This window comes from Dermacentor variabilis, chromosome 5 (genome assembly GCF_050947875.1).
Source record: "Dermacentor variabilis isolate Ectoservices chromosome 5, ASM5094787v1, whole genome shotgun sequence".
Lineage (NCBI taxonomy): Eukaryota > Metazoa > Arthropoda > Arachnida > Ixodida > Ixodidae > Dermacentor > Dermacentor variabilis.
The window spans coordinates 47,342,111-47,369,529 of record NC_134572.1 but is presented as its reverse complement, the minus strand read 5'-3'; the positions used below and the strand labels follow the sequence as shown (position 1 = coordinate 47,369,529).

The following is a 27,419-nucleotide window of genomic DNA, read 5'->3' as shown; positions in this document are numbered from 1 at the left end:
CCACAGATGGCAATAAAGACGCCAGCCACATAAATGCTGAGAATTGGCCTCTAACAAAATTATTACACGCGAACTGAGAAGTTGATGAACAAAAACAACATTGCTGAAAATATAATTTTTCTTCTCTCGTAATCATGTCCTTTTCAACGTTTTTGTTTTTTTTTAAAAGCAACGTCACTTTTTCCTAATGCAATGGAAAGTAACGTAACCTCATAACTGGCGGGTACATCCTAAGAGACTCGGAGATAACAGAGTGCAGATACTTTAGCTTCGTGATAGCTTCCAGGTCAGGATGATCACCCTGGGAAGAAAAATACACATAAAATGCGTTCAAAATTATTCGCCTTAGAGTTCACTCTGAACACGATTTTCATGCAATTGTGCCTGTGACGTAGCCACGAATAAATGCTCAAGCGACTTAGAAAGTAAAGTTGTATGCGAATGAAACCAGGTGCCAGTTGGTGCTAGTTATGTATTGCATAGTAAAAAAAGAAAGCATGCTAAAGAAAAGGGCGAAATTCCACACGGTGACACTATCGTGTTGCACCACAGCTTGTCTATTCTTTTTCTATCTAACCACTGCTAGACCAAAAACAATACATTTAGACAAAGCTCAGCGCTCCTTACAACTTCTTATGCAAGGCGCTGTTTTTAGGACCATCAAATTTTAAATATCACCTGTGGAACACAGTACAATACTAGTCGTTGAACTGAACTACTCAAAGATGTGGACATTAACTTGCACGAGAAATCAAAAGAGATAATTGACTAGGGAAATTTGACTAGGGAAATTAGTTTACGGAACATATGGACATTTACGAACTGAAGCTGACGAATTCGCAAGGCATATCCGTTTAGAATGAATTCTCTGTATGACACCAGATTCGAGATATCAATTCCCAAAGTGGGCGATGAAATACATTGGTGCTCCAGTAATTTGTCGTGCTTCAGTCCGTCAAGCCAACTTTCGATAAAAAAGTGTAGTAAGTTATTATTACCACGAGGTTGACGGCTCGTATCTCGAAACAGCTGCCATCTTCAAAATTTGTTCCAAGTGGACAGGCCTTGCTAATTCACAGGATGCATTTCTTACAATAATTAGTGAAAACTTAATTAGTATTTATTTTATTTCGCTGGTTATGCATTTCGAGTTACTGTGCGAGTAAGGTCCGCCTCTTCGATAAATGCCGTTCTATAGGATTAGCATTACTCTACCTGCCACATGCAATTATTTGAAAATTGTTAATAGCCTAACAAGACATCTGGTATGCTATTTAAAGGCAAAGTGAACTAGGGATGCACTAGGGACGCACATGAGTTGCAAAACAGTCGTCGACTTCCTTCCTCAACTGTGCTTGTACGTCTGGATGAATAGCTAGCAAATACAACGTGTAGGCGATCGCTCTTGCAGTAGTTTCTTGGCCAGCAATGAAGAAAAGCAAGCACTGGCCCATGGCCTGGTCTTCATTAAGCTCTGCAAGACAAGCCACAAATAATAATTATCACATTAGTTTTTTCTGGACGACATGATACATCGTCTTTGTTTTAGCTACGTAAAATAGGTAATTGCACTCGAAACAGTTTGAAAGCCTTTGTCTCGCTGTTTGTGACGCCTGTGAAGAAATACGATGGAAATTTGAAGAATGAACTAAAGTCACAACATCAAATTTGCACCCCTCCTTAGATCAGTGCAAAATGTGTTGAGCTCTGATCAAATGCAAAGGTGAAAAGTCATCTGTAAGACCACAAGTAAGCACAAGCACAATTAACGCCTCAGATACTTGTAATCCACGTGGTAGCAAGTTCACTACATGTGATATACTGTCCGCACACATGACAGCACCCTGCATATCAGCAAATGGGATGCACATCAGAATGAAACCTTTTCCACGTGTGTATCAGAGCCCAGTGGCAGATAATGCACCACTGTATTATCGGAGCTGCCCCAAGAATTTCCGGGACGATGATAACCATTCATTTAATTGCTACTCATGCAATTCTTATTAATAAACACGAACTTTTGGGAATGACAACAGGAACATGAAGCTTGAAATATATTCAGTAGACATTGCAGTTGAGCTATAAGGTGAATGATTACTTTCAATAAACTTAACGAGGAACAAACGATCCCACATACGGACAGACAGGAGACAAGCGTTACCAAAGTTATACGCTCAAGCTCACAATACAAATCACAGGTAACTCGGCTTTTGCTGTAAAATTTTTTGGCATTGTTTTATGTCACAGTTAAAATACCGCGCTTGAGCCGATGCATTACCATGTGATAAAATATAATGAAGCTGAATATTTTTGACACCGTGGGAAGTGACGCATCCTGATTCGGGAAGTTGCTGTCATTCCATATATCTTTGTATATGCCAAGTTACTTAGCACAGTTAGGTAATTCACAATTCATGCAAATGTAAAAGCCGCAGAGCGTCATGCTGATGCTGTGAAGTGCAACCACGAGCTTTCCACGCTGGTTTTTCGACCTTGACAAAATAATCAGCGTCATGAGCGTGAAACAGGCTTGAGCTACCGTACTTTAATCTTTCATGTTCAGGTGGAGAAGTCGAATTATACGCAGCGTTACGATGTTACAGAGAACATAAGCAAACGAAATGTTTCTGCATGATGAACGAAATGCAATCTTTACCCCACTTTCTTTTTATGGCCGCTGAATGCGCGTCTATCGTGGACCGAATAAAGTTTTTTCACTCACTCACTGACTCATGGCGAACGAATACACAAAAAAAACGCATTTGCACCCGGCTTATAGAATTGCACAAACACTTTCTTCAGAGTTCGTGCCCTCACTTATGCCTCATAATCAAAGAAGGCCAATAAAAGGTAATGAACAGTAGTGCGGCGCTCTCCACAGTAACACCTGTGTTTCCTAGAGACGCTGAATCCCTTCAATCAATCAATAGTCCACCTTAAAGTGGGGAAAGAGAAATAACTCTGCTGAATAATACCATTCAAAATGTCAGCCGCCAGACTTCGCACAAGTGTCTGTTATGCTTGCAAGAAATATCCTTACTTCGAAGAGGGTTTAATGATGTATCTGGCTTCATATCAGAGCCAAGGTTGAACAGCCGCTGATCCCTCTCAAAGGAAGTATCCTGTGCTTCTTCAGGTTTCTCTTGGGGGTTCAGAAACAAACGAAGAAAGTTCTCATCTTGCTAGGAAAGGAAGGAAGGAGATCACATGTAAGAAACAAGCACAACTACCTGGTTCTAAGGTTTTCAACGGATTCTTACTGGTTCCTTCTCCGCGCTTTTCATTATATTCTGGCCTATGCTCCTGAAGTAGGCTAATACACTTGGGCTGAGCGGTAGAAGGCCAGTTGCTCTTGCTATGAATGGAAATAGCACTGAAATATAAAAAGGCACACATTAAAGAGCGAGGATTTCACGTTTGCTTGTTTCTAGGTTAACGCCATTTAGCAAGTACTGTAATGTCTGAAGAGCATTGCCATAAGTCCGGCAACACCAGGCGTCTAGTAATATCAGGCAGTTCGTAACACAAAGGCGTCCGGTGACACAAGGCACCAATAATGGAGAGGACGTATTTGAGCCATGGCGGGACATGCTGAGCGCCACTCATTTCACGTCACAGGGCTATGTCACCCTCGAAGCTCACTATTCACACTCCAACTCAGTGTCACGGAGAAACTTCGTTTAGAGGATGCCACACACTTCTCTTACTGCATATACAGTGCCCTCGCGGGAGCAGAATGTCACTTGCGCTTGTCGGTCGGACTATTTCACGGTTCGATCCACCTATTAGCGTTGACGTTCTGCGCCAATTTCGCGACGCTCTAACAAATAATGTTCGGTGTCATCAAATGCTTGGCAGCGGAGCAAGCCAAGCAATTGCCGACAGCTTTTGCAAAGGCTAAGTGCGCCCGCTTCAAGCAACACTCCTCCTCCTCCTCCTCTTACCTACAAATTTAACACATGTGTTCCAATGAAATGAATGACTCCTTTCCATGAAATGTGTGCTTAAGGAAGAACCACTTTCAATCCAACATACGCTGGGCTTTCGCGCCGGAGAAAGCCTGGGTAGCGAGTGTACGTTGTCAGCCTCTACGCTGAAGTGTGATCACAGAGGTATCGTGCGACAGTTTATACCCTGCATGTTTTACTGCACAATTGCCGTTGTTGCTCAGGCTTATTTCACCGAAACACGTCAAACACGGGGAAATGTCTTTTTTTTTTCTTTTTGCAACTGACAATGAAAGCTGAGGAATCAGGTGATCAGTGAAGCGCGGGCCATCGCACTCGCAAGGGCGTTCTTACGCTAGGACGCCTAGTGCGACGTGGAGAGTGAAGCGGCATGGTTAACGAAATTAATGCCGAGGTGTCGCCAGTGACCTAAATATCACACAAAATAAAAGTTTCGCAAGTCCGCCTGCTGAATGGCTTAAGATTTAATTTTCTGCGAACCAAATCATATGTTCTTGTGCACGCGATCACAGATGGAACGAACAAGCTTTCCAATCAAGCAAACAGAAGCAACGAAGTATAAAGCGCTTTCATGTGTAGTCTCATGACAAAACGAGAAACAAGCACCAGTCCAGACTTACAATGCATCAAGATACGTGGCGTAACGTTCCCTGAAGGAGCCTGCCTTGAGTGCACGACGAAGTCGTTTTTCCTGTCAGATTGAGAGTCTATCCGTTTGGCGAAAACGCATCTTGCAACCACGTCCAGCGTGTAGTTCGCAAAGAACCTGAAATGTAAGCATCAGAAGTAAACGGCAGCGGGACAGAACACAAGAAAAGTCAACTCCATATAGGGGTTAAACGCGTAAGCAGATTCAGTGCCCCTCCATAAGACGTTATGCTAGGGGTTAAAGCAACGCATGACGAAAAACCAAATACAAGAAATGCTGCCCAAATGCCCATGATTTCCAATAGTGCAGCGGCAGCTCTATTCATTTAGTGTGGCGGTTATGCATATAAAAAACTGGTCAAATATAAAATGTCATTTAAATGTCACTCAAACAAAAAAATACAGAAACCAAGCTCATTTTCTGAGCAAGTAAGCGCCTGCAAGCAATAAATGTGTTTCAAAAGAACGGTACGTTGGACAAGTTGGTAATCCGTGCTGAAAACTATCGAGAACGCGAAATGACACGAACGACACAGAAAAGGTACACAGCGCTTGCCCGTGTATCTTTTCCGCGTCGTTCACGTCGTTTCGCGCTGTCGATAGTTTCCAGTATATGTGTATCACCAAGCAATAAAATGTCTCAAATAATTGTGTAACAGCGTTGTTATCACGCTACCAAAACACAGTATTTACTTTTCTGCCGTCGGCGTTTTCTTGCTAAGAACTGTAAAGGGGCCTGGAAAACAAAAGAGGCGTTCAAGCCAAGAAAACCCTCAACTTTTTGATATCGATGTCCTCTTCATTCGACGCCGCTCTCTTCAGGTGATCTGCCGTTACTAACGCACAGTCTTCTATCAAAGAATTCATCTGCATAGGAACATGGTTAAAAAATTTGAGTCGACGATCTGGGAAATAACGCGGCTGCATGCTCCACACTTTCCAGCATTGCACTTACACTACGGTCGCGTCGACTGCGCGCAGCGGCATGTCAAAGGACAACAGATCATGTCTCTTTATCATCTGTGTTTATTTGTGAGTCTAAACGAGGTAACATCACAGCCTAGTGGGGGTTTCACATGTTGGCAGGGCTACTACTGCATGGCGTCGACACGTAGTTGTCATGGGACATTAGAAAAGCATCTTTGTAACGTCAGCAATGCATAAAACGTGCATAAAACCTAAACCTACGATAAGTTTGCCCAACTACTTATTCTGTTAAAACTAGAGTAGCGTAAAATCCGAATTTTTTTCATTCTTGGAGCAAGGCAGCGCTCTTGTCAAATGCGGAGACTGGGGCCCCTATAACGTAAAACTATTCCAATCTGTTTTTATTCCGATCTCTTCACGTCAAATTTACGGAACCACCGACGCAAGCATCAGGCGGTAAACAACAGCGTTGTTTGAAAAACCCTATCAAACGCGCTCCTCGTTTATAGGAGGTCATTTCTTTTTTCAAAGCGAATAGCATTGCCTACATCGAGCAGATTTTTTTTATAGAATTGGCTGAAAAGGGGCGAGGAGCATGTTTAAGTGAAGAGGCGTTCAATAAGGCGGAGCCAGCCCAGTAAAAGTAGATATTCGGATGAAGAAGGTGGTGCCGGTGTCTCCGATTGGCCCGCTTCTCTTTAGCTTTACGTGGCTGGTCTCAAATAGCGGCGGCAGGCAACGGAAGGTTACTACGAATCCTCAGCAAAGAAGAGTTGGCAAAGTTATGTCGTATACGTGCCGAAAGCGCTCGATAACGTTATACGGACATGAAAAAATGTTTAATATTCGCAAATAAATACATGCTTCCCGGCCGCTTCGAGTAGTTAGTGCCAGCGCAATCGGCGGGCAGCCATCTTCTATTCCTTTCGGAACGGGGCAGTCTCCGGCTATTATGAAAAAAAAAATCACTTTTGTTCACCATATTAATGAGTTTTGAACGCGCACACGTCACTTTGACGCAATTAGTTTTCGCGGTTTTGTGACGTCGCGTGACAGAGAGGCGAAGTGGGCGCAGCCCGAAAACGCTTGATCAATGGCAGAGTATTATGGCGAAAAAGGCGTCGAATCACAAATAATTATTTTTCTTTTGTTCGGTCCATTCATGCATAAACAGTGTGTGCACATCATATCAGATGGGGCGTTTTCGCGGTTTTCGTGACGTCGCGTGAGAGACAAGCCAAGTGGGGGTGGCCCGAAAATTTTTTGACCAATCATGCAGGACTGACTGCAGAATTGGAATACAAAAGTTTGGAATAGCTTTACGTTATAGCACCCCTGGTGTGTTCAACGCTCTTCTGTTTTACAAGTCTTAACAAAGATAGCCTCCGCCCAGAACGTAAAGAGAAATGTAATGTCCCAAGTTCACATGATGAAACTGTCAGCGGGGCAGTTGGTTCGCATTCGTTGCTACGAACTGCACCACAGATTCCTTTCTTGCCGTCCCATCTGTTGCGCAGTTCGTGCGAACGTATACACATCTGAAAGCAGGATTTATAGATTGACATTATGATAGTGTATCGATGCATTCGACTGCTTTTAGACGACACATGCTGCCCATTTTAGCTCGTTCTGACAGCTATTCGCTGCATGACCGCAATTTATATGCCCACCTTACATAAAAAACGTTTGGTTTAAATAAGTTGCAACTGCACTACATTGAAATGAGAATAAGGTCAGGTACGGCTGAAAAATATCCAGAGACTTTCGTTTAGAAACGTACAAGGTAGCTACAGCTCCCTGATATCAGCGAATTTTCAATTTACATTTGAGAACCTGCAAACGACAATTCAACAAATGTGTGACCTTTTTCACGTTTCCAGTGGAGAACGCGTGCGCCACTGGCATGCGAATATCCCTCCATCGTTCAAAGGGCACCATGCTCATCATGTTGTCCAGGACGGGGTCGTTGAACTTTACGGCCTGCAAAAGGGAAGTTACAGTTAGGAAGCAGGCAATAAATTTGAACTAAATAGCTATAGTGTTCTAAACTAATGAAGTTCTAAGAAAGGGCGTGAGAAAAACATGGAACGAACTATAACATGAGATGTCGCCAAAGTCTAGTTGCGCGAGAGAGCTGGTTGAACCAGCGGATAATCACGACTTCTGGTCGAGTGATCCTGCGCGATTATTGAAATGTATACGGTGGTGCCGGCTAAGCACTCCGGGAGGTTTCGGAAGACTATCGTTTCCTCGTTTAAGGGTCATGATGAGGGTCATACGGAACGTGCTTTTCCAATATGTTCCCACAGCACTTCCGGAAGAACACGGGCAGCTTTCAGGGCCCCTACGCAAGTTTACGAGAGGCTCGTGTTCCAGAGCTGCAAGATAACCAACCAAGTGGAGGGTACGAGAACCTGCAGCATGAATCTGTACTGGAGACACCGTCCACTTTCAAGGTTGGCTCAGTGAACTCTAAAAAATTTGGCAACTTGCTAAAAACATTCGTCTCTGCGTCTTCTGGCACGGCGACCACAATCGCATTTACAGTAGGGTAAGGATAAACATCGGTGCACTTTTATTTAGCACGTGTAATGGGCCTAATCAACGGCTTTGTTTCTTCCAATGTGGGAGCGTAGTCAATACAGTTGATTGGCTAAAAAAAACAAATCGGCAGACTGACACGCTGTGACAACCTGACCACGTTTATACGTACCCTTCGGTTGGGAAACGATGGAAAATCGTTGACTAGGACCTGCTTGACCAGTTCTGCTTCTCCGACAAACAAAACGGCCTTTCCCATTTCGAAGGTACTGCGGATAACAAGAGGTGTGTCAGTAAACATCATAAAAATACGATCGAAAATTGCATCCACTTTGTTAAAGAACAATCGCCCTCGGCTACTCGCAACATGACTGGGTTCACTTTTCTGCTGAGCCTATATATAGGCTCTCGGGAGCAGTTTTTGCGTCACCCGTATAAATAAGCACAAAGCACCAAACCATGACGTAATCAAATAATACTAATAATAATTGGCAAGGTTGCGCATTTGAAAGTAAACTCACCCGAAAACCCTTCCATATCGTTGGTATCTTTCAGAATCAAGGTGGCACATGGGCTGAAAGTTTGAACAAGCACACTTGTTTACACTTGCGAGCGCATGCTCGTGACAAATCTTTATCACATATATCCTAAGCCTCTGCCAACTGACTCATTTATGGCAGCCGCCTGACTTCCGTGGTATTTAATCGAACACTAATTGCTGCTTTATAGGAACAGAGCTTAAAAACTACAACAGGTGCCCATTTTTCTGGGTGGGCTTTTTCACCTGCTTTACTGGAATTACTTTCGCTACCGCTTGACATAAGCATCAAGTAAAGCAATTTAAATCCTTTGTATCATTAAAAAATTTTCTTGTACCCTACATAAATAAACCTATTGCTTTAAAAAATGTCATTCATTCATACTGGAGATAAAAAAAATATTACACACGCGACTGGAGCTGCACTCTCGACAAATCGCGTAGAGACCGTCCCGCCCGGTCCATAAAATATGAGTGAGGCATTGCAGTCTGCTCGTATACTATATTGCACACGTACGTATCGGGTACTTATACAGCAAGGCCAATTAACGCCCCATCGATTTTGCATGCCATCAGCTCGAGTTGTAGAAAACGATACAGTTATACAAATGTAGCGCAAAGGCACTACTGTTCAGGGGTAAATTTCTACGTGCTAAACTCTAAGTGCCATATGCTTACCCTGAGAAGCAATTTCAAACTGGCGCCAAATGGAAAGGAAAATGGTTCCGACACGACATTCTGGTTTTTCCAGTAGTTTCGATTCCGTGACACGTACCTGTAAAGTTCAAGTACGAGATCAAGGCTACTAACGATTACTCGTTAGTTACTCGAGACAGTGGTCGAGCAGGGAACGTCGCTTGAGCCAGCGTTTAGACAAGGCACTTGCCTCCATCAGGCCTTGTCTTCATGGCTCTGACGAAGTCTGCTTGTCGAAACGATAGCTTCAGCGACATTCCTTGTTCTACCTCTGTTGTTCAGTTCGAACCTACATCGTTATGTGAACTTCCGTGTTGTTTAGACTTCATAACCCAACCCACTAAAGGTCGACAAAGGGGTGATCAACCTCGCTTCACGTGTTTAGCAAAGCTGCAGGTATGTTTCCAAACATGCATTTTCATTATATGCCGATGTTATATCATTTGCATTGCAGAGGAGAGAAGTTTGTTGGGAACATTTAAAAACAAAGTATTGGAAATTTCCTCGTCTGTATATGTTCATGCCAACGCGTGTACACAAATAAGTGCGTGAAGCAATCTATTCAGCAATTCAAGTAAAGAATATCCCATTACCAAAGTTATCAAGTGTTTCGAAAAGGACGGGGTTGCTCCCAAGTGCCAAACGTCACACATATAAGAGGTGGCTGTAAAGATGTGCCACTGCTCCCACGTAAATGTGGACGTTTGAATGACCGCTCTTGTACGTATATAGTTATGATGGTAGATTTAGTAGTGAAATGAACTCTGAAACATTTATCTTTATAGACGCCATAGTGAACGTATTCAGAAACGGCAAGTGTTACTTGTAACATTGCTTAGGTAGTCTGAGTTTACATGGAAATACTTTTTACAAAATTCTCATGGTAGATTTACCCAACATTTTTTTTAAATTTTTATAATGCATACGTGACGACCCTAAATTGAAACAAATATACCGCGTTAAGTGATTGAGGTTGAATAAAGTCGTTATTTGTAAACTTCCTTTACGTCCGGCATTTGGGGGAATTATTTTATTATAACAATCAACCTGTCGACATAAAGTACATGGACACAGAACACGCCTTTGTGTCGCGTGTTCTTACTGGATGTTCGCTGCTGTCCTTTGTCAAGTGTTTCTTCATGCTTCCCTGTCCCGTGAGGCTTGCAGAATGATCAAGAGGTGTCACCAGCGTGAAACGAAACAGGGCGAACGGCATTCATTCAGTGAGTGATTACTAGGCAGCCGACTGCACAAGTGGCGTCCTTCGCACCGGGTTCTGCACTGCTCCTCCCACTACTTCATTGCTGTTGCTATACATGCTCATTAATCAAGAGACTCACTTAGTCTACCTACAATTGGGCCGTTATGTATGTCTGAATGCTTCCCAATACTATTCGCAAGCGCAATAAAAGAAAGACTTGCAAGTTCAACTGATGTTGCTACTAAAAAAGGCATCAGCTAGCGAATCCAAGAATTTATAGACGAATAAAGGAATCCCTATCGGGCTCGATGCCGATCTAACGTGTGCCGCGCGACTGGGGTAAATAGGACGACATTAATTTCATAATTCGATGACTTGATCATGCCGCACGCATCGCGGTGGCGTGTCACTGGCTCGTTTCGATACAGTGAACAAAAGTCCTCTAGCACTCAACCTCAAATCTGCTCAGACAATCTGGCATTCCTGAGTTGATGTGTGCGCGACCGTGCACACGTAGTATTTAATCATCGCCGCGTGAAAATAGAGAGAGAGAGGAAAGTATAACGATTGAGCTGGAGTTTACGAGAATCTAGCTTAATGTTATCTCTAGACCTCATAATATTTACCTATTTAGCACCCGCTGTCGGTAAATTCAGGAGGCGCGCACATTAGCTAGCATTCGAAAACGATTAACATAATGTTGCGCGATCTGTGGCGTGCCCATCAGCGTGGTACGGCCGGCAGAACGCTTTCAGGCAACGCTTTACTACCTAAATAACCTTCCTCTTGAAGCAGACAATTATTACAAATACCTGACTGTCCCTATCGCCCCAACCCAGGTCACATCGAGTACGTTATTAACCACGTTAACCGTATGCTAGGGTATCTGCGCTGTAACTTTTCTAGAGCTCCATTTGATCTAAAACACCTATTGCATAAACCTTTAATACAGCCTAAATTAGGATAGGCTGCATCCGTGTGGGATCCCAGACATAATCATCTAATTACAGCCTTAGAATTTGTTCCAACAACGCTTTTCGTTTTATTTTTTCTAATTATCACAGAACCGTGAGCATCGCCGCGATGAAATTTAATCTTGACCTTTTTTTTTCTGTTTTTACGCCGCAAGATTGCACGCTTAGCACTTTTTCACAGGCTTTATAATCATCCTACTTTGCATGTACAGCTCTCTACAAGTCCACATTATGTATCGCATCGTATTGATTACTGTCATAAAATTAGAACTGATGTATGTCGCACAAGGCACTTCTTTTTTTCAGCCATTTTTGCCTCGCATGTCTATAGATTGAGACCACCTTCCTGCTGATATTGTGACTACCAGTGATAAAGCGCTTTTTAGTGAAACTTTAACAAACATCGTAGAACTAAGAACGTTCTGCATTTCCTGCTTGTTTTTCACGGCACATGTAATACTGTGTAGTAAGAAGCTTTAGTATTTCACATTATTTTTTTTCTTTGTTCTTTTATTACTGTATTTGTTGTTTACTATGTGCCAAATATTGTACCACTCCCCCTCTATAATGTCTCTGGCACTGAGAGTATGACAAGTAAACCAATACATAAATATACCAAACGGATTGACGTATTTTACTGTTGTGCCTTCATTACACGTATAATATTTAAGTCCCTTAAAACAAAGAGGTGGTCTGCCAAATTCGCACAAATACCTACCGCTATGTTATAAGTGCTCGTATCAATTTTTGGGCAATAGATAACAGTTATGAAAAACATGCAGACTCGCGACAATGCACTGTTATCGGTATATAGGATCTCCTCTCGAACTCGTGAATAAAGCGTTTATGTAAAAAAATACAAATGCTGCTAACAGTGACAGCTGCCTTAATCTCTCCTGAATAGGTTGTACCGGGCTCACCCGGAGCCTGGCTGCATTCGTAGAGCTCCAACTGTTCTTAACATTTAGGCAAACAAAGGTGTGTACTCACAGGTAAATCAGAACACAAACTGTCCCCGCTAGGACCGCCCATTCCGTCAGTCCGAGGAACAACTCCATACGGCAACCGCTGATATACTTGAGCTTCAACAGTCGGCCTGTAGGCGGGTTGACAAGGCTTCTCGCGGCAGTGGGCGCCTCTTCCTCTCGGTCGAAGGGCGCTAACGTCTGCACTCAGCAGCGGTGCATCCACATAGCTTCAGGAGCAACGTTTTTTATCACTCCTTTGCCGCACACGCTATATAAATCTACTACGTCTCCATTCTGCACCGTCCACGTCGCAACTGAGTTGTACGGGCAAACTCCTTTCTGAACTGAACGACGCGGTCTGTTGCTATCTGCAGCGAGCGAAAAAAAAAAAAGCGGGAGAGAGAGGATAGCAAGGGAGACGACACTCGGCTGGCCTCGCCCTCGTTTCATGGCCGCGAGGCAGCTAGGTTCCGTCGTTTCGATGCCACTATATACGCCGGAGCGACGGCACACTAACCGACACATATCAAACGTTGCGCGTCGAGCATTGAAACTGTTTCGGACGCCGTGACAATCTTGCGGCACCGGAATAATGAGCTAACGCAGCATTAATGTATTTATATAAGCGGACTTAAATTTTTCGTTGTTTTAGTGCCAGTTTTTGTGAGCTGTCTTTAGCGTATTTTTGTTATTCCATTCTTTTAGTTTGAGCGTGTTTAACCTAATTATGTGGGTTAACACCGAACTTTTAGCGTCTTTTATGCGACTTTTTCCCTTTAGCATTCTATTATATGCTGTTCCATTAGAAAAGGAGTGGCAAGCCTACTTCAAGGCACCGACATCTCCTAAGTACCACATAATAAGAAAGGCAATTTTCAGATATATAAATAGTGTAGTGCACTAAACTAACGGTGTTATCATGCCAAACGATACCTGTCTAAAAAGGAGATGAAAAAGTTGGAGCACTACAACGCGTTGCAAAAGGCGCGCAGAGAGCGACGCAAAAAGCTACATTATTTCAAAGCAAGAAAACAGGTGACTGAAATACGCGTTAGGAACTGCACAAAGCGGACATTGGGCATACATCCTGCGTCGATATAAGGCGCAATTGTAGCCACCTGAGGCTACAACTGGCTACGGCCGCTCCATGACGGCCAAGGACATATAGAACCGGTTGTGCGGCGCTCGGCTGCCCTTCCATTAGGAAGCAAACAGCAATCGGGCAAAAAAAAAAGAAAGAAAAAAAGGAAATGGCGAGGAGATGGGGGCTCTGCGAGCAGCAAAGATACTTAATGTAAGTAACGGAAGCGCAGACAGAGAAGAGGGAGAGAGGGCAGAGGAAGAGCAAACGACTGCTAAACACTCGCCCTTGAGCTAGCTGCTCATTGCCCGCACGCGAACACGTTGCGCACGGGGTCGTGCTTGTTGACGAGCGACCATTATGGGCTCACGTCGCTCTCTGACGTCGAAGTGACCAACACGACTTTTCTTTTTTTTTTTTGTCCAGCATCAGCTTCTTTCGAAAGGAAAATACAACGTCGGCGCATGGTAGCATCGGTATGTTGTTAGGTGGATCATAAGCTGCGCTTACACGAACCTGATAAGATCGGGTCGAGTTGGCGTGTCGGGCCGAAAACCGGTCGCTGATACCATGTAAACGTTAGCAGGTCGGGCCGAGCTATCATCGATGCTAGTTCTGCCAACCCGCCTGTAAAGGATAGGTTGACAAGATGCACGTAAACGTGGTCATGTAGGGCTGGGTCAGGTCGAACTTCTGATTCGACTCGTTCACGTTGATGTCGTATCAACGAAACAATAAGACCGCGGCCGCAGAGGTTCCCCAAAGCTTCATATTGTCAGAGGCTATTACCGCACTCTCACGACATGAAAACATTTATGTGTGTGCGAACAGAGAGCGCGGAGTAGCGGTAATAAAAAAGGTGCCTGCACCACATACCATTCCATGTTTTCGAAAGCACCACCCTCTCTTCCCCCCCTCCATCACCCAGAGAAAGAAAAAGAAAGAAAAGCACGGAAAAATATGTGTCGACTTCATTCACGGAAATTCAGTTTAGCCAAGCATGATCAATGTTGTTGCATAATCTAGCAGAGGATAAAACTACGTGGCAAAGAAATACGCTCGGGGATATTGTAATCGTAGAGCATTACAGCGTCCTAGCAGTACATATCAGGTGTATGACTATAACGCATCTATATGAGCAAAGTACAAGAAAAGTATTTCTGCTCATTAAATTTATTCGGCAAAATGTAAGCATTATGAGGATGACTGGTTTCTAGGGCTACGACTACTTCATATAATGTGATGTAGACAGTGAGGGCGCCTTTTGCAACCTACTGTTTGTGAATGCTTCTAGTTTCCTGATACGATAACACATTATGAAATATTTTTATTGTACTCGACTGCTCACAGACTATATACTTGTTACGGTTCGATAGCTTCTCACGCTTTAATTATATTCAAAATAAGAATGCACTTGAAGTGAATTGAAATTAGTGCATAAAATTCGGGCAATACGAGTCGTTATAACTGTATGCGCATTTTGGGCATTCGATGTTTCTCAAGGCGCATATTCGACACGTTGCCCGGTTACCTTCTCATCATCTTGTCTCTTTACCAGCAGAAAGACCACAGGCGAGTTTCAGTGATATAACTGCACGCAATTGTCTTCAAACTACGTAGATGCCGGCAGCAAGACCGTCCTCGCCTTTATGGCGTCTGTGCCGAACTGAAGTGCAGCGCACTATACCGAGTACCACGAAGAAAACTAAGATGTCATCGGTTGCCCTCAAATAGGCCATAGTGCCACTATCATATGAGGTTCACAATGGCTGCCTACAGGTATACACAGATGGCTCAGTGACGACTACGAGTTCAGCTGCCGCGGTGGAGGTTTCCAACAAGATGTGTGAAAATACAGCTCAGAACGTCTCACCTAACATCAACAACACCTGTTGAACTGGTAGCCCTCCATGCAGTTCTTCATATCAATATTGAGTAGCCACCCCATCTGTGGTTAATCTTAATTATGTGATTCTAAGGCAGCCCTCCAGGTTTTACCGTCGGCTCTACGTCACGGATCACATGGGCAGCTCGTCGTCGAGATCCGTCAAGTCCACCATCGAGCAATTGACAAAGAACACGAGATAATATTTCGGTGTTTGGCTAGTCCCTGCGGCATACATGTAAATGATCAAGCGGACGCATCTGCTCGATCTGTTGCTCTATTTAACAGGCGCGAAAACGACGCACATATAGATCGACACATGCAAAGCACTTAGACTGTGTCGTCATTGTCGCACCTATTACGTAGATATACAATACCAACATGCCCAAATTTCCATCCCAATGTCCGATCTTCCCATAACGGCGTTAGTTATGTTTCCATCAAGATGCACACAACAAAAAAAAAAAAAATCGCGCGCTGGCACGTCACCTAACATTGCACCAGTGGGCTTATCCGGATCTACAAGCACACGCCTTCATACATTGGACCCTAAATTACAGCTTCGTGTTCTGACCGACCTCTCACGACGTGATTCCAACCTTTTAGCCCGTCTATGGCTTGGAGTAGCATATTCAAATGCATACTCTTTTCTCCTTCCGATTGTCAATAGCCCTCTTTGGGAATTTTGCGGCAGCAGTGAAGCGTTCGCGCACCTTCTCGGCGAGTGGCCTCGCTTCAACCAGGAAGGAGCGACACTCTCACAGCGCTGTCAGCAAGCGCCCACTCACAGAAAATAAAAACTCTTGAACACTGACCCATTCGGACGACAGTGCGAGTCGCTTGCGCTGCTGCGTTGCCTAAAAACACCGGGTTGTGCGACAAATTGTGGCTGTGCACTGTGGGATGCTTTATTTCTCAGTGGGACATGCACATACACTGTGTATGACTGTGTGGCGCCTTCGCAGTCTGTGTGACAGCTCCCACATAGACAGTTCTGCATTGTTCATTTCTTTCCTTCGCTTGCTTCCTTTTCTCTGTTCTTTCTTTCTTACATGCCCCCATTCCCCTTCCCCAGTAGAGTAGCAAACCAATGATATCTGTTGGTTAACATCTTTCTTTTTCCACTGATTTTACTCGCTCTCTCTCTCTTGCGTGTAGGCCTTTACACGATCAGACAGCTCGCTGATACATCTGAATGCTTTATTTTCACAACGACGGAATGGAGTATGCACGGTCGCACGTTTCACAAGGGAGTGCGATAACACAGAGCACCATAAATGTAAGGGAAAACACATTATTCGCAAGCAGTCGAACCATCTGCAGCGATGCTCTTTTGATTGCCCTTGCTTCCACTGAGATGAAGACGAGACGAACAAAACACCATGCCTCTCTCGCTACACACGTTTCCTGATTCCCAACGTGACATCCTCAGCCGTCAGAGGCCTGAACCCATTTTGGAACACCAGAGGAACCTGAAAACAAGAACAGTCTTTCATTTAAAACAAAATCATTGCTTCTGCTTACTAAACTGCAACAACTGTAAAAGGCAAATATATCTAAGCCCTCGTCAATACCTATGCTTATGCAACACGCGCACAATAATTGTGAAGCCATGTCTCATAATCGCGACATAATAATTACGGGGGTGACAGCGACAAGTGATGACAAAACGGCTGAAAAACTACAATAAATTAGGGGGTGATTAAAATATCAGCCCAAATGCGACAAGGAAGAGAGAATAAAACTGAACAAGCGCTTATTTGAAACGTTGCTACTTTCTAAAATTATGGCGCGAATTACGCTCGGCAGACAATAATAAAACAAGTATGGGTACTTTTCAGATTAATATAGACCAGATGATTACGAAACCTATAGCAGAGCATATATATACATTGTAAATAAGCTGCATCTTAGAGTAGATTTTACTCATAGTGCTGTTAAGCACTAAGAAGTTCGATCACGCAGTGTTATATCAGAAGTCTACTTAACAATGCTAAAAAAAAAATACTTTTCTTTAGTCTTACTATTATGAGACAGGATGAAGTACAAAAAAAGAAAAAGAAGCTTCTTTCAAAACTGCTCAGATTTTCACTTTTCACGCCAACTCATATTTCGAGCTGAAAAACACACAAGAAAACAAAATAAGGAAAGCTTTATGCTTCATGCTAGCCGTAATTACGATGCGTTAAAGATAAATCTCGTTGAAAAAGAGAGATATGCTTTGTTAAGAAAACTGGAGTGGTTTCTTTGGTGGTACATCTATAACGTGCAGGCTATTCCAGATGAATGCGATGATAAATGAAGAGATAAAATCACGTCGAAGAAATTCCGGCATACGTGGCCGTTAGTGCGGCCGTTGGGTTCGTACATACGAACAGCATCGCCAACTGATTTCTCTGACAGAACGTGACAGAGTTGGGTGTCACCGAATCACGCGGCGCATATTGGCACCGCAGATGGAATTTTCGACACGCGATTAGTTGCAACTAGCAAACCTCATTCTTGGCTCGCACAATAAGTCGGCGATTTGGTCTACCGTGTATGAACCCACCTACTCGCAAATTGCATACATGTAAGGTGCTCAAGTTGGTGTTATGCTTGCGTGAGGCATATCAACAAAAAGAAAACAGCATACAAGTATCGGGAATGTTTCACAGTGTTTCACTATGTCATGCTGACGGTCCAGAATTCTCAACGAAGGAAAATAATGAAATTTTACGGCACTGTTATTCCAGCAGATAGTTTCTAATTAAAGAAACAAAGAGGTGGCGCTTACTTTGGTCTTTTCAGTCCGCACCACTTGCACATTGCGAATTGTGTGAAAGATGGACAGCTTCATCGCCTGCAGGGTGAAGCTTATGCCAATACAATTTCGTGGTCCAGCACCGAAGGGCAAGTAAGTGTACGGCTGGATAGAACCCACGTTCTCGTCGTTGAACCTGCAACAACACCCACATAGAAGCTTTATGCGACGACTGGCCGTGCATGATTATGGCTGTTAAATATTTCAGCTGTTAAAAATCAAGTGCAGGAAGCGAAAATTTGTTTCTTTTTTTTCATTATTCCGAGCGACGTTTGTTGCAGCGTGCAGCCTTCGACTAAGAACAACACACGAAAGAAGTGAGACCATGCAACGCTGTGTTCTCCCCTCCAATTGCGCACTCTTTCGCTCATAGTGTTTAGCTGCAAAATGCAATAGTCATGCGTATTAAGTTATATGCGCGTACAGATTTATGTGCTCAGCTCACGGTAATAATAGAGCAACTTTTACCAGAACGAGACACAAGATTTACCTCCAAAAAAGGTATCGCCATAGGGAAATAGCGTTACAAGTAATGACTGTGAACAGCGTGTAGCGTAGACGACCGTCACACGGTCATGACGTCTCGACAGACTGAAGCCCGATAGTCTGGACTCGTACTGGTATTCTGAAGCTTGCTTCTTGTAACGCATCCTTCCACTTCAGAACACACTAACTCATACTTTATCCTCCCACTACCTGTCCCTCTTTACAGCCAAAGCATCTCCTCTCCTTAAAACATCTCCCGAATCAATTAGGAAGGTTTTCTTTATTTTCAATCATTAACCTGCGTGCAACAGTTACTACGAGATCAACATACTTCTTCGCAGTGGTGGCGATACACACAGCCAGCACCCACAGCTGCGGCTGGAGATACCAGCACCGCGCCTGGCCCTCCACAGGCAATACATGAGATTATGGCTGTGAGCAGAAACGCAAAAAGTTCCGCAGTGCAGACGGAATAAACATTTACAACAGCTTGTGGTCCTTCGTGACCTCTGTTCACCAAATGGCACAATAACGCGCATCATAAGTTTGGAAGGGACTCTGATTATGCAAAGTGTCTCTTAACCTTTCTGGGTCAAAGGTGAACGGCTCGGGAAAGTACTGCGGGTCGTGCTGCATGGCATGAACGGGAACTGCGACGATGTCACTTTTTGTCACCTTCACTCCGGTGTCTCCAATAATGTAGTCCTCACAAGGCGATCGCTCCAGTCTGAAATGAAGAAGCAACAACCATATCGGAGTCTGCTCATCAATGACATTACTTTGAGTCGCCATCGAACCCTTTTTCTTTGTTTGCTCGTTTGTTTGTTTCTTTTGGTATTTAAGGAATGTGTGGCATATAGTACGACATATCTAAATAGTGCTACAGATACTATCTTCATTTTTTGCCTTCTGAAAAGAGGCGTGATGTCAACTATGCATAATCACTTCTAGTAAGACTTTCTCAGAATTTATTGAGTCAAGCAGATATCAGAGTTAAATAATAGACAGCGATATTACCGCGATACGGGAGGGTGCAAGCGTAGAGTCTCCGAGACAACGCAGTGAAGATACTTCAGCTTCGTGATCGCATCCAGGCTAGGGCGATCCCCCTGGGAAGCAGTAATACAGGGCACATATTTGAGAAAAAAAAAACACTAAAAGCAACAGGCTTGTATGCATTCCTGGAGTACAAAGATTTTTGTATAATGATTCTTGTGAGTGCGACGAACGTCTGTCTAGATAAGGGTTGTTACTGTCACAGGCGTCATTCCCGATTTCTGGACGTAATGGTTTACGATCCAAACCTGCGACGTGCTCTCATAGTTACCGAGTTACCAAGTTACTATAACCTGCTGTTGCAGGGTTCTTACATTACTGTTACGTTTTATTAAGCATTATTTATGTTGTAAACGTACTACGTAGTGTCACATTACTATTTATGCTTGCGGGCAAACGTCCTGGGTGGACGCGCACGTGCAATTCACATATAACCTTACAGTGCCCGTGCATAATTGGTCTGTTACACCCTTCAGTCTTAATGGTTTTTGTTCGATTGTCACGCACAGTTGTAGACTTTAATGTAAGTTTTGAATGCAGATTTTCTGTAGAACTGGCTTAATGAGTGCGTTCACGCTATAAGAAGAACACGCCTGTGTGTGTCTGTTTTCTTTTCTACGTCCTCGTGTTTTTTGCGCTACAAGAAAAACTTCAAAACGTAGAAAGTCGTGTCAAGGCAACCCTTGATTAATATAGAGAGCATAAACCTCAATATCTCGTGCTATTTAACCGATTATCACTTGCACTAACGTTTTGCCCACAACAGTTTGAATATACAATGCTTTCTGGCATACATATCTAACCACGCTTAGGGCAATAACGAAATCAATGTCAAACTGCTTCACATACATGGACCATACAGCATTCATCGACTTCTTTCCTCAGCCTATCTTGCACTTCTGGATGCATGGCCAGCAGGTAAAGGGCACAGGCTATTGCGGTCGAAGCCTTCTGTTGACCGGCCAGAAAGAACAGTATACATTGCGCCATGGCTTCGTCTTCCGTTAACTCTGCAAGAACAAGGTAGCCTTATATACAACCGTGCATACGATATAGACAGTTGATGCCAAGGTTTCGTTACTCATAGAACGCTGCAAGCTTGCACACACATTTTGTCTAGCGAGTATTTTCTTGTGACATTGTTTTGAAACATCCCTACGAAGATCACGTGAGGATACAATATTTGAATGTTTGGTTAAAACTGTAAAGACGTCTTTCGTGACCTAACATCATAGCGCAAAAATAGAAAACAAAGAAAGAAAGAAAGAAAGAAAGAAAGAGAGAAAGAAAGAAAGAAAGAAAGAAAGGAAACGAAGCGCCAAGGAAACAGTGCTTGTAATATCTGTGCTCACCATGAGAAATATACGCATACAGAACAAGTAGTAGCACCTAAATCTATAATCGTCATCTACACGTGAACTCTTGTCGACCAAATGTCGCATTTCTCACTATGACTAAGCTTTTCATCCTCTGTAAGTTATTTTGTCATGAATTATTCTATGAATTATAGTTACCCTAGCTAAGTGTAGACAAGGGTTTCAATGAATTATTGTTGCCATACCTAACCGTAATTAAGAGTTCACAAATACCTCAACAATCAGCACATAAATTTTCACTGCCATTTGCGGAGATAGCCCCTTGCGGAGTAAATGTGAACGTAATAACTTTGACAGACTATTCTCATTAGAAATGCAAGTCAGCAGAATAAGGTGCAGCTAAACAAATAATAAGAAATTCCCATACTTATGTCTAAGGATGATGGAGCATCTGCCTTGATATCAGAACTGATGTCGAACAGCCGATGATCCCTTTCAAAAGCTTTTTCTTGATCCGCGTGAAGTTGTCCTGTCTTTCCGTCAATCAGCAATTGCAGAAAGTTTTCATGGTGCTGAACATAGAGTACACAAGAATAGACAAAATTAAGATAATAAATTACAGTTAAAGATGCGCGTTAAAGCGTTCTCACCGTTTTGGCGTCTCTATTGGCTTTCATTATGTTCTGGCAAAGATTTCTGAAGAAAGCGATTACGTCTGGCTTCATTGGCGCGATGCGAAGCCTTTTTGCCATGGCTGGAAAAACAACTGGATAGTAAGAAGAGAAAAATTCTAGTTAATTCTCCTGTAGAATAAATTTGCCTAAGCATGATTCTGGTATGTACGTCCTGTAAAATAGCTATCGAACTGACTATACTGTCTCCGTCAGGACCGCCTAGGGCGTTATAATATTGTGCTGGCCACAACAGGAAGCGTAATGTCATAGTGATTCCTAGATTCAAGATACGGTAGTCAAGAGTCTGCGGTTGTAGATTCGTGTGCCTTCCCTTGAACAATAAAACAACCACACCCCTCACGGATAAAGTGGGCGGGGGGGGGGGGGGGGGGAGGCACTTGGAACAGTTTGAACTTTTACTCATAAATGCGCTTCAAAATTTAATCGTACTGTGCGCTGTAGCACAATACTCTGTTTTTCGCTAAACACAAAAGTTCTTGATTTAAATCTACAGAAAAGGCTACAACGTTAAAAATATGTGAGAACCGTGAAATGCAACACCTCAAGAAAATATAATTACTTTTCTGAATGCAGCGATAACTCAAGCCAAGAGAAAATGGAGATGTGCACGACCAACAGTGTGTGCATGCGTGAGTGCGTGCGTGCGCGCGTGTCTGTGTGCGTGTGTGTGTGTGTGCGTGTGCGTGTGTGCGTGTGTGTGTGTGTGCGTGGGCGTGTGTGCGTGTGTGTGTGTGTGTGTGTGTGTGTGTGTGTGTGTGTGTGTGTGTGTGCGTGTGTGTGTGTGTGTGTGTGTGTGTGTGTGTGTGTGTGTGTGTGTGTGTGTGTGTGTGTGTGTGTGTGTGGGCGTGCGTGTGTGTGGGCGTGCGTGTGTGTGTGTGTGTGTGGGCGTGCGTGCGTGCGTGTGTGTGTGTGTGCGTGCGCGCGCGCGTGTGTGTGTGTGTGTGCGTGGGCGTGCGTGTGTGTGTGTGTGTGCGTGCGCGTGTGTGTCTGCGTGTGTGTGTGTGTGTGTGTGTATGCGTGAGTGCGTGCGTGCGCGCGTGTCTGTGTGTGTGTGCGTGTGCGTGGGCGTGCGTGTGTGCGTGTGTGTGTGCGTGCGCGTGTGTGCGTGCGTGTGTGTGTGTGTGTGTGTGTGTGTGTGTGTGTGTGTGTGTGTGTGTGTGTGTGCATGCGTGAGTGCGTGCGCGCGCGCGCGCGCGCGCGCGCGCGTGTGTGTGTGTGTGTGTGTGTGTGTGTGTGTGTGTGTGTGTGTGTGTGTGTGTGTGTGTGTGTGTGTGTGTGTGTGTGTGTGTGTGTGTGTGTGTGTGTGTGTGTGTGTGTGTGTGTGTGCGTGTGTGCGTGTGTGTGTGTGTGTGTGTGTGTGTGTGTGTGCGTGTGTGTGTGCGTGCGCGTGTGTGTGCGTGTGTGTGTGTGTGTGTGTGTGTGTGCATGCGTGAGTGCGTGCGCGCGCGCGCGCGCGCGCGTGTGTGTGTGAAGACAAAAACTAGGTGTGTGTGAGTGCGCGTTCCGGATACCCTCTCTGCAGGGAAAGCGGAGATGGAGGTTTCAGTTCCGGGCCTTCAGCACGTCGGACAGTATCGGTGCCGAATAAGACATTAAAGCAGCTGTTCGCAGTATGGCACAGAATTTTTTTTAAAGAAAGGTCAAGTACCGACTCACTCATCACAAACAAGCGTGGGGTGAAGCGTTGAGAAAGGACTTGCTTTGACTGGGTGACAAACTCGTTCGTTGGGTCCGAATGAGAATCCAGCTTCATGCCGAAGGCACACTTCGCGATCAGATCCAACGCGTAGTCCCAGAATAGCCTGCATATTATATGTCAAAATTAAATATAATATCCGTTAACTTGTGAAGATGGATTAAAAGGATCACGCATGCATGGCATCGAACTCTGTGCAGCACTTTGATTGCCCCTCTTTTAATATATAGTAGTATACATGTGCCGCTCTAGTGAAGATGCACTCACGGCACACCCAGTAAGTGAATGCAGCCATCTCACGCAAAAAACTGATATTTCACTGCAGTTATCACATTAGCTAATTTCAGAAAATTCTTCAGTGTAGTCATTAGGAATTCCTTATTGACTCTTTTCGTGAAACATTTACTCGGGCCTAACGCAGATGCCCCAAAGAAGGGTAAAGGCAGAACGCTGCTCTTGCTCGTATATCGAACAGATTGAGCGAAGCGTGACGGTGCGCCCGCTTGGCTCAATCACGCGGACGCAGAAGCTTCATGCGGCCGCGCATGAGCCATCGATACCCGGACAGCACGGCGGCTGCGGCGGCGGCGGCGCCAAAGTGCCGAGAGCGTCCGTATAACTGCTGTCGCAGTAAAACCAGGCAATATAATATAACAAATAATCGTCGGAAAGAAACGTCTAAACACGATTTTATCTCGGTTATAAACCGACAGCATGTTAGGAAGAAATGACTTGTCGATTCAGAATCGTTACAGATATGGCATCAGACCACTGAAAACGGGCAGCACACCGCCATGGTTCGTTCGCAAATAGCAGGATAGCAGGGACCCTTACTGTTTGACATCGATGTCATCTTCTTTAGACGCTGCTTTCTTAAGGTGCTCCGTTGTCATTAAAGCGCAGTCCTCAATCAAGGCATTCATCTGTATGTATTGAAGAGAAAAAATGGAACAAAATAACGGCCTAGAAGTTTACCACGCCTGTTTGGAACTTATATACATATATGTTGCTTAAACATAAATAAGATTGGTCAGAGGTGATTGCAGCGCATTTGAAAACCCCGAAATAATCACCCTAATGAGTTTCTGACGGTTTAGTTGCTGTATTTTTTTCATATAGAACAAGCCAAATACGCTGACAACCTTTATTTTCGTAATGTCAGAGTGATGTCATCATCACCACATTTACGGAAAAGGGAAATTCTATAAGCGTCCCTGTTCTCTAGTGACAATCAGCAGTTTCATACACATAAGCGACGCAAATAGAGCTCCGAAAAAAAGCTACCCGGCCAAACAGAGAAACCTTCTTTCCCAGCAACCACTGCGTCGATTATGATAAGGCTTGCCGCATGCAATATAAGTTAAAATCTGGTAATGGTGGCAAACACATTTGCAATTTACTACATACATATTTTCTAACTTTTCAAAGTTGCGAAATTTCAAAACACTGATCTCGAGTTTACAAATCTGTAACATAACACTAAAAGATGATATCGCAGTTCTGTAGACTGCGCCTGACAACACATCCAGCGCGAACGAAATTGGTGCAATTACGTCTGTCTGACATATGCCACTGTTTTGTGAGTCAATCTATTGCAAACCTCTCGTGAATGTTGTAAGAATCTCACGAAAGCTGCGAATGCATACATCCCATTTGCCTGCTTGAGATTCTCTAACAGATAGAGCTTACAGAACTGCGGTATCTGTGCAGCTCCGCCTAAATTGCGAACAGTAAAGTGCAAAAATCGAGATATCTCACTTTTCGCAGCACTTTAGTAGAGAACGCCGGTGCCGAACCCATGCGAACTTTTCGCCACACTTCCACTGGGGCCATGCTCATCATATTGTCCAGGAGCGGTTCATTGATACTCAGCGTCTGTAACAAGACAGAATTGAAAGGGGCAGAGCGAAAGCTCAGTAAACAGACATTCATTAAATAACTGTAAATACGAACGTACGATTCTCGCTATCTCAGCTGTACTTCTTTTCTTTTATTGTTCACGCTAGAAGTCATGCTGGCGCAAGTGGCGCATGCTGCAAGAAGTCGACGCGCCAGTAAAAGCAATTCAGCAAAAAGATAGACTCTTGAAAATAACTTCGCTACGTTTACTGTCGCGTCGATCGCAACGTCAATCATTCGACAAAATAGGCGGCTGAAGTACGAAATAAACGAGTGTCATTGTTTTTGTGAGTGCAGTTGAGTGCAGTTCAGTACACAGATATGTCAAGGCGGCTAAATAAATGCGTGAAGTTTAAGCAATATAAAAACGTAACCTCTGATCTGAAATCCTGCATGTTACTTTAAACTCGATCGAGGCACGTTGTGCAGCACAAATTTTGAAGATGAGTTTGAATCTTTTGTATAGCAAACATTCGCGCAAGCATTCTCGATTTTTACGTACCCTTCGGTTAGGCAGGGACGAGAAGTCGTCGACTAGCACCTGCTTCACCAGCTTTGGGTCCGCTACGAACAGGATGGGCTTGCCCATTTCGAAAGCACTGGGCATTATGAAATAATTTGCGAAGAAAAAGCATTGCCGTCAGTGTACGTATCACCAAAATTAGAACATGCATTGCAACTTATCGCCTCCTATTATTTAGATTTTCTTGTTATCTATTCGTTCGGGTTACGCCTTGATACTTTATATTTTGCTATTAACTTCAACCACTTGTGTGTGACACTGCAACCCATTACGGCACCGTGAAATTTGGAGTAATTTCGTTCATGGCAAGAGAGAATGTATAGTAATACATCTTCTTGGGCAAGTTGTTGCGATTTGGAAAACCATGATTTCAGGGCGCTAAAAAGACACACGCAAGGGAGAGACACACAGATACACTGGCGCACTGTGTGTCTGTGTGTCTCTCCCTTGAGAATATATGAGCTTTTCGCGCCATATTCTGTCTTATGTACAGGCAACCACCATGCGAAACAGAAAGTACACTTACCCAAAAAGGTTTCCGTACTTTTTGTACCTAGCAAGGTCGAGCTCGTGCACTGGCTGCAAATTAAAGCAAATTCAGAACGTAATCGCACTGTTGCAGTCCAGCTCGGCATTCTTCTCCAACTCAATAAGTACACGAACGTGTCAAGGGAAATAACAGAGAACTTGCGAAAATCCTATCTACGCATTGTTTTTAATATCATACCTGAAAGCACGTTCACCACGTATTCACGCCCTCATGCTTACTTTCAAGTGTTGCAACGGAACCTTGTCATGTCACGTTGCACTAACATCTCTATTCTTTCTGCCCAATCGTTTCATAATAAAGTAATGCCCCTACGTTTTAGCAGCGGGCTCGCATAGTTGCTAAGACGGCTTCTTTCATGCTGAGATTCAACTGTGAATGGGCTGCATGAACATGAAGGTGGATATATTCACATCCAACTGCCTGTACTCATCGGCAATCATTATACCCCTTTTTTTTTTCTACCCTCCTCTGCCCTTTGAGCAAAGCATACCAAGGTGCAGGACATGTACATGTACCTCAGGCTGTCCCCTCGGCTGTCCCTCAAATAATCTTCCCTCTCTTTCTTCTCTCTCTCTCTCTCTCTCTCTCTCTCTCTCTCTATATATATATATATATATATATATATATATATATATATATATATATATATATATATGTGTGTGTGTGTGTGTGTGTGTGTGTGTGTGTGTGTGTGTGTGTGTGTGTGTGTGTGTGTGTGTGTGTGTGTGTGTGTGTGTGTGACTTAAACAGACTGTTCTGTAGTTTCGTTATGCACGCATATTAGAAAGGAGCACACTTTTTACGAAAAATGCATGTCTAAGTAAAGTAAACATGCATTTTTTGTATGTGTGTTAATTCTGTCTAAGCTACATACGGCGCTGCTAAACTAAATACTACGTGCACTTTAAAACACCCCAGGTGGCCAAAATTAATCCGGAGTCCCTCAGTACGCTGCGCCTCATAAATCG

At 43.8% G+C, this 27,419-nt stretch overlaps 1 protein-coding gene across 1 annotated transcript in view; it reads right to left on the bottom strand.

Moving 5' to 3' along the window:
* Positions 1–27,419, bottom strand: part of LOC142583520 (uncharacterized) — a 51,893-nt gene that overhangs the window by 20,826 nt on the left and 3,648 nt on the right. Inside the window, exons 3-26 of the mRNA XM_075694009.1 lie at positions 26,428–26,480; positions 25,881–25,977; positions 25,238–25,354; positions 24,314–24,402; positions 23,440–23,585; positions 21,739–21,854; positions 21,516–21,660; positions 20,622–20,782; positions 19,734–19,825; positions 19,300–19,443; positions 18,204–18,366; positions 16,823–16,899; positions 16,141–16,160; positions 12,484–12,664; positions 9,301–9,397; positions 8,606–8,658; positions 8,257–8,353; positions 7,407–7,523; positions 5,395–5,483; positions 4,589–4,734; positions 3,261–3,373; positions 3,041–3,182; positions 1,314–1,474; positions 210–301 (exon numbers count right to left, since the gene is read on the bottom strand). Coding sequence (XP_075550124.1) covers positions 210–301; positions 1,314–1,474; positions 3,041–3,182; positions 3,261–3,373; positions 4,589–4,734; positions 5,395–5,483; positions 7,407–7,523; positions 8,257–8,353; positions 8,606–8,658; positions 9,301–9,397; positions 12,484–12,664; positions 16,141–16,160; positions 16,823–16,899; positions 18,204–18,366; positions 19,300–19,443; positions 19,734–19,825; positions 20,622–20,782; positions 21,516–21,660; positions 21,739–21,854; positions 23,440–23,585; positions 24,314–24,402; positions 25,238–25,354; positions 25,881–25,977; positions 26,428–26,480 — 2,708 coding nt within the window. The remainder of the gene's footprint in view (positions 1–209; positions 302–1,313; positions 1,475–3,040; positions 3,183–3,260; positions 3,374–4,588; positions 4,735–5,394; positions 5,484–7,406; positions 7,524–8,256; positions 8,354–8,605; positions 8,659–9,300; positions 9,398–12,483; positions 12,665–16,140; positions 16,161–16,822; positions 16,900–18,203; positions 18,367–19,299; positions 19,444–19,733; positions 19,826–20,621; positions 20,783–21,515; positions 21,661–21,738; positions 21,855–23,439; positions 23,586–24,313; positions 24,403–25,237; positions 25,355–25,880; positions 25,978–26,427; positions 26,481–27,419) is intronic.